This window comes from Leishmania martiniquensis, chromosome 20 (assembly GCF_017916325.1).
Source record: "Leishmania martiniquensis isolate LSCM1 chromosome 20, whole genome shotgun sequence".
NCBI lineage: Eukaryota > Euglenozoa > Kinetoplastea > Trypanosomatida > Trypanosomatidae > Leishmania > Leishmania martiniquensis.
This window is the reverse complement of record NC_090155.1, coordinates 396,279-403,826: the sequence shown is the minus strand read 5'-3', so window position 1 is coordinate 403,826 and position 7,548 is coordinate 396,279. Positions and strand designations below refer to the sequence as shown.

General features: G+C 59.7%; 1 protein-coding gene across 1 annotated transcript; it reads right to left on the bottom strand.

The window, feature by feature from the left end:
• Positions 1-2,237: 2,237 nt before the first annotated feature.
• Positions 2,238-6,206, bottom strand: LSCM1_06444 (uncharacterized protein; the record flags this gene model as incomplete). The annotated part of the gene is made up of 1 exon (XM_067323872.1): positions 2,238-6,206. The coding sequence occupies one exon, from the start codon at positions 6,204-6,206 to the stop codon at positions 2,238-2,240; it is 3,969 nt and encodes a 1,322-aa protein (XP_067179186.1).
• Between the last annotated feature and the right edge of the window lie 1,342 nt (positions 6,207-7,548).

Genomic DNA, 7,548 nt, shown 5'->3' with positions numbered 1-7,548 from the left:
GCCGTGAAGGGTAACCAAACGAAATATCCAAAGAGTGGGGGATGGACGGACACACAGGCACACTCTTAAATAGGGAAAGAGGGCGCTAGCAGCTACGAGGGTATACAACTTCAGACACATGCACAGATACACAGACGAGAGACTGAGCAAACACAACTGTGGCCCAACAAGGCAAGCGCATGGGGTGAGTTGATGAGTTGGAGAGGGGTAGTGTAGAGGCGAGCGAGGACGAAACGAGGAGCGAAAGAATTGCTCCAAGACGGAGATCCACCCTGGAGAGAACAAGAGTTCTCACGCTAGGGGATCTGCCGGTCGCTGCTGGCCACCATACGCATTCAGGAAAAATAGAGGGAGGGGGAGAGGGAGAGTCGACTGGATGACTGTGTATTACAAAGAAATCCAAGAGAAAAAAAGAGTGCGTGAGCCAGTGAGAGAGAGAGGAAGAGAAATAGATGGGGAGCAACAGCGCACAGGAAGAAATGGTGCCGGGTGCTCGAGTAGTGGCTGTGGTAGCACTCGTCTTCTGCTTGAGGAACGAACATACACACAGTGAGGAGCTCCCTAATGAAGAAGGTAAACATTTCGTTTTCAGACCCTGTCGTCTCTTCTGCATGTCTGTTCTGATGTGGAGCGTCAGAGGCGACCAGGAACAGCGCCAAAGATCGAAGGAAACGCACACAGGCAGACAGAGGAGGAAGGAGGGGTAACACTGAAGGAAGAAAAAAAACGCAAAGAAAACGACCCATAATGCACAAACACGCACACACAGTGTGCGCTCGGTGTGAGCGAAGGATCTCGTGTGCGCAGCATCTCTGCGAAAGGGCCAAGATGCGTAGGGGATGAGCGGCAGTGAATCAGGTGCAGTTGTGCTCAAAATTCCTCGACCATACCCAAGACGCGACACCCACGCACACACTCACACAAGCACAGGCGCAGGCCGACTGGCAGAGAGGAGAGGAGAGGGCAATTCACCTCTGAGAGGACAACTTTGAGGAGGGAAAGACACAATAACAAAGCGAAATAAGATTCGGAAGTCCAACTATTGCATGACTTAATATCGTGGAGAGAGGTAGAGGGTGTGTGTATGTGTAATAGGAAGGAAGAGGGGGGGGAAGCGAAACAGCGCGCGGACGCAGCAGCATCCCCCTCTGCCGGTGTCGCCACTGACAGCCGCTGCAGCCACAAGAGTGCAAGCAGGGCACTGAAAGGGAGGACAGCACACAAGAAGAGATAAAAAAGGAACGACGGGGGGATGGAGGGGGAGGGGGGCACAGAAGAAGAGCCGGAAAAAAGGTCGAGCGGGACGCTTGTCGCCTTCATACCAAAGAGAAGCACACCGCGAAACGCCTCAAGGCACAGAGGAAGAGCGCACTGACAGACACAGACGTTGGCTCACATGCCACCAAGTCGAAGGTCCCTCATCGCACCTGAAACAAACAAACGAGTCGGTCTCGATGGTGCTCGACGACGGCTGCCACAGAAGAGCTGTCCACTCTCTCTCTCCTCCCCTCGTTCACTATCGCTACAATTGCCCTCTTATCGCAGAAACGAAGACACACGCGAACACACCCATACCACATACAGCTCAACGACAGAACAACAGCGGTCCCGTCGTCCCTCATGCACGCGCACGTGCGCACACATGAGCGGGCACAATGCGAACGCCCGCTGGCGGCCAAGGAAGGGGCCGGGGAGAGAAGGAGAGATGAACGTTTTCGCCTCCTTCTCTTTGACACTAAGTGCCCCTATTTGTCCATGCCCAATCCCATCCACGCGCACGCCAGTCGCCCTCCCCCCTCCCTCTCTCTCTTGCTATGCTGGCGCGTTTCTGCGCCTTTGGGGCGATGCGCCGCACCGCCCCAAAGTCCACAAAGGGGAGCCTTCGGGACAGAGAGAGGGAGAGGGAGGAGGGGGGTGATGAGTCTGGGCGGCGGCACCGAGCGGGGTGAGGTGATACGACGGTGGCCGCGGCGAACGCCCAAAAAGAGCAGGAGCGACAAGAGGAACGAGCCCGCGGAAAAGAAGATAGGCTGACACGCCGCACGTACACTCGTGTAGACGGTGGCCACCAGACGCACACACACGAAAAAAGGATGAGAATAGAGGCGTGAATGCGCGTGTGCGTGGGGGGAGGGGGAGGAGGAGTGCGCGCTGCCATGCGTATGCGCCACTGTGGACGAGCGTGCATCACATCTCCCCCTCAAATGCGCGCCGACGGCTCACCGCACTCGGCTGCGCTACTGGCGTTCATGTGAGGGGCTGCCCGAGGTGTTTGTGCTGCGCCGTTGATGCTGGCTGGATCGACACTTCTGCGGCTGGTGCTGATGGCGGCGTCTCTCTGGCTCATCGACCGCGTTCAGAGGAGGTGGAGAGTTTGGGAGCTGCAACAGCACCAAAGTGCGCTGCTTTGCCGCGGCTGCTGATCGGCGACGATTTTCTTGCCACTGAGGAGACTCGGCGTTGAAAAGGTGCTGCGGTGCCTCCTGCCAGAAGGCCTGTCTCTCCGAGTTCGACAGCGCGAGGCTCGGCAGCGATGACACATCGCTGGAGCCGCTGCATATCCCTTTCGGCGACTTGCGACTCTCCTTCCAGTCATCGAGGTGCATTGCCTCCTCGCTGGAGGGCTGCGACGCGACGGTGTTTATACTCTCTGTCGCCAGCGAGTTCAAACTTCGCGCCTGCAGGAAGCTGTGCGCCTTGACCGCGGCACCACTTCGGCGAAGCGCGGCGCTCCCGCCTGGCGTCGTGGACGAGGTACTCTCAAAGGCAAACGATAAAATCGAAACGGATGAGGACATCGTCTGGTGGGACACGCTGCCGCAGCTTACACCACACCGATGAGACGCTGCGCTCGAGACGGCCCAGTCGCCGCCACGGTTTTCACGCTTCCGGTGACAGTTGCCCCGTACGCTGGTTCCGCGGCTGCCGCGCTCGCACCTCATGCTTGCACTGGAGATATTTGGGGAGGCAGTGCAAGCAGATGCGGCCTGGGTCGCTGGCGGCGAACTTCGCTCCTTGTTGGTGTTGCCCAGATGAAAGGACGATGGGCGGTCCTCGCAAGACGATCGAATCGAGTTGGCAGAGGAGATGAACGTCCCGAAGCATGCGTCGCTGTTCATGTGTCGCATACCCGTCTCGTAGCCGAAGCGACGCGTCAAGGAGGTGACGGAGTGCAGCGTCTGTCCAGCGGCGTTGTCGAAGGAGATGTCACCTGGCGCGGTGGGGTGCGGCAGCTGCAGGCCTTTCCACAGCTCCCTGCGGCTACTAATGCTCGCTAGCAGGTCGACGGCGTTGTCCTCTCTTCGAGGTTCAACCGGCGGCGGCTTGTCGGGTTGACTCTTGTGGGAGCATTGCTTGTCAGTCGCCGTGCAGCTCCGTCTCCTACCGGGCGCGTTGCCGACCGGCACCGCATCCGCCGACTGCTGCAGAGACATCGCTAGTATGGGCTGCTCCCCCACTTGACTCTCGCCGCGACCACAGTAGTCTTCGGCCACCACCGATACTTCCACGTTCCGCACAGCAGGGAAGCCGTTCTCCCGCTCTTCGTTGATACCCATTGATGGGCTGTAAGAGGAGACTGGAGTGCCACGCTCGAGACCCTCACTCCTTTGGAGTACGCTGTGGAATCGAAACGCCGCCTTCTGCCACCTCTGCGGCGGCAGCAGCATTCGTGACAAGGGTGCCAGAGACTGCATGGGCTTACGGCCCAGGGCCGGCACAACGGCCTCCTCGATGCCCGTCACTGCGCCGCCTTTGGATTCCGGCAACATTGCTGTGCACGTAGCGGTAAGCTCGGCGTGCCCTTCCCCTGCTAGAGAGGATTGGAAGCGCCTCTGAGATGGCAGTGTGGCGGTCGCCGCCACCTTCGGCGTCACACAGGCGACCGGCGGTGGTGGGCTCGATACGTCGCCGAGCACGGCCGTAGTCGTGTCAGCAGCACAATCGCGCTTAGCGTTGGCAGCATCACTACTTGCGCTGATGCTGATGGTGCCGCTGCGTAGAGGCTGCGGTGACTCGAATGACATCGGTGCATCCTCCTCTCGCAGATTGCACAGAGAGGAGGAGCACCTCGATAAGGGTGCCCGAAACCCCGCCGCGACGGCCTCCACCTTGTCTCCTGGAACGAGGGTTGCCAGCAGTGAGGTCAGTGCGGATTCTGTCGAGCGGCGCGGATAGTCGTTAAGCCCTCGCTCAAGGGCGCCTGGGGACGGACGTGCTCCGGCGGGTGGGGCCTTAGGCACCAGCGGCTGCTTGTGTGGCGCTGCAGTCACTGAGGGGCACATCGAGTCTGCTGCTAGCGCTTGGCGCGGGGCTGAGCGTGGTACACACGATGCACCGGCCCACCCTGGCGACGTACGCGTGGTAGCTAGTGGCGATACTGCCACCGAGAGGGGTGCGACTCCGACAGCAACATGGCCGAGGAATGTTCGCGCTACAGGAAGGGCACGAAGCACGTGAAGCTCGGTTGGCTCACGTACACCGGCATACGTGCTGCCACTGAACATAGCACAAACATTGGCTTCCATCAGCAGTGCAGAGGCGTTCTCACGGTGAGCTTCGGTCGCTTGCTCACCAACCAGAGTCGTTGCCCGACCGACACAGCTCATCGACGCCGCCGACGCGGGCGTGGCTGCCACGCCGACAGACGACAGCGCTGCTGTCTTATGTGAGCTCATGTCCTGCAACGAGTTGCCAACGGCACTGCTCGCAGGGCTGTGGGGCCTGCCTGCCAGCAGCGGCGTCTTGCACCCCTTCGGATGTGCGCGCAGTGCCGGCGAGAGGAGACGTTGTGGAGGCTCGTGCAGTGGAGGCCTCAGCCGTTCTGAGGGATCAAAGCCCAAAGGCCCGACAGTCGAATGCCGTTTGCTGACCGGAACGCGGGTGAAGTTGACTTTTTTGTGTTGTTCACTCGCATGCATGCCGACCTTAGGCGGGGTGCCGGCGCCGCCCACCGCCATCTCCTGCACGCAGGATCGTGCTGGGCTCGACGCCAGCGCAGCCTGGACATCGGCGCCGCGCGTGCACAGTGAAGGCGAAGGCGATGATAGGGCAAGCGATGACTGTGAGACGTAGAGGCAGCCTGAAAAAACGGTGGAGGGGCACTTGCCTGCGGGGTCAGGCGCTTCCTGATTCGACTGCAGCGGCAGCACTGGCAGCTCGCAGACGCTGGCGAGTATACCCGTGGCGCTTGTGAGCGTGGTAAGGATCGAGTTCGTCACGGATGCCGCCGCATTGCCATCTTCCATGCTGCCGTTGCTATTGCGTCGCCGTCGCTGCTGCTTCTGCTGTGGATGCGTGCGGTTTGAGAATCGCCGTGAGCCGTGTTCGAGGGCGAGCGACCGGGCGCTGCCGGAGCCGCTTGGCGGTGCAGCCACTGGAGTCGCTGGCAACATGCATTGCCTTTCAGATCCCGCTGTGTAGAAAGGCAGGGCAATGGGCGTTGGGCGGAAAGACGGCAGGTCTCGCGGGCGCCTCGACAGCCGCTGTGAGGCCAGTTCGCTCTCATCACTGCCCTTGCGGGCGCACCTTCCGTCTCGAAAGGAAAGCCGAGTGGTGATGGAGGCATCGCCCGCCAGCGCTTGGGAGTAGCAGAGGCTCCCGCCAGAGGCGTTCAGCTTTGAGGCCGCCGTGGCGGCTTCGGAGCTTCCATGCGGCAATGCTATGGCCGCCACCGGTGCAGCCGGTGGCGCGGGGCTTACTAGTTGCGGACGAGGCTCCTGTTGCAGTGTCTTGGAGAGCCGTGGATGGTGCGGCGGCGCGGGGATGAGATGAGCGGCAGGCCCGCCGCCACCGTCACAGTTGATGCTGCCCCGACTGTGCTTGAATGCAGAGCAGGACTCGAGGTAATCACCGCCGCGGTGCGCACTGCTTTGGAGCTTGTTGGCAGAGAGATCCTCGTCATACGCAACGGTGCTGAGCTCATGGTTGTCATGCTCGTCACCCATGGTGATCGCCATGAAGAGCGGCATCTCTATCGACTCCAAAATCGGGGAGCTGGTGGGGGAGGGCAGAAGAGCAGCTTTTCGAATCGGCATCGGGATATCGGAGGAGGAGTGCATCTCCGGCACTCTGCTGGGCTCTACCCAGCGGAGTGTCGGCTGCCGTAGACGACTTGCACGGTGACTGGGGGTAGGGGCTGCCGACGACACCCGCACGCTAGCGCCGTCAGTGTCAAAGACAGCCTCCATGCTTGAGGGGGCGCGCATGCTCACGACGGACGACCGCGCTTTGGTAACGTTGTACTCTCCTATGCGCTAAGTCGTCTAGTTTACATGTGCGTGTGTATGGGTGTGTGTGTGTGTGTGTGAACCGGCGTGCTGCAGTACAGGGAGCCTTAGCGAGGGAGGGGACGGAGTTCCAGTATCCAGCGAGTTACAAAGAGATCGAGTGCCAAAAAGAGGTGAAAAAAAGGGGGCGGGGTGAGGAGAATCCGAGAAGGGGGAGAGCGGCAACCGAGGCGGGCGGCGGGGCCGACAACCAATCAACAAAAACAACGATGAAGTGAAGATACACAAGCAGAGAGAGAAATAGAGGGAAAGGGAGAGAGAACAGGAAGCGGGCGGAAAGGAAAAAGGAGAAAGGGGGAGGGGGGCGGAAGCGGCACACGGAGGTCTGTGTGAGTGTGTATGTGTTATTTGAGTTGAAGGCTGAAGCACCGCCACTGGGGCGTGTTCTTGTTCGCCCGCCTTACCGTTACGGATCGATCTCTTCCTTGCACCGCCTGCAGCGTGTTATATCCAAACCTCTCTCCCACGCCCAGCTCTGTAACTTTTCCTCGACGTCTTTTTTCCGGCTGTGATGCACGCGTCGCCTTTACCTCCGCCTGAGTGCGAGGCTTCGTTTTTGAGTCTGACAAGCGCACGGGGAATGGACGATTATGCCGTGCTGCGGGGCTCACGAGTGAGGAACGCGGAGCAAGAGAAGTGCCAACACACGAGGGAGGGAGGGAGAGGGAGGGCGCGGCCGATTCCAATGCCGAGCGCGGACTCAAGATGAAAAATAAAAATATGCACACACAGAGCGAAAGCGCTCACACACACACACATACACAAGAAAGAGAGAGGGAGGGGAAAGGGGAGAGAAGGCACTTGATGATGCACACGGGCACGGAGGGAGCATGTGCACACACTCAAAAAAAAACAAAGCGAATCAGGCAGGCTTCAAAGGAAGAAAGCGCGCGGCAGAGCCGGGGAGGGAGGGGGAGAGATGACAACGGTAGAGGAAAAGGAGTAGCAATGACGGGGCCAATCGCGTGCGCTTCGATAGGGAGGGAGAACGCCTGCCTTTCTGCCCAGACAACTCGTACGAAAGGCGCAGCGAAAAAAAAATGTTTGCTTTTCGCTGCGTCTCTCACTGCCAATCGGGTTCGTCTAAGAAGTGGGTTCCTCTCTCTTCTTTCAAAGGCGGCTCGCGCGCTTATATAAATATAATTATATATACAGAGGTAGTGTGGTAGGGGAGTCTGTGGTGTGCTGGCGAGCACGTCACCGAGACGCGTGCAAGCGAAAGCTATCGTGGGCGGAGGGAGGGAGGGGGGCGTGTATGGGG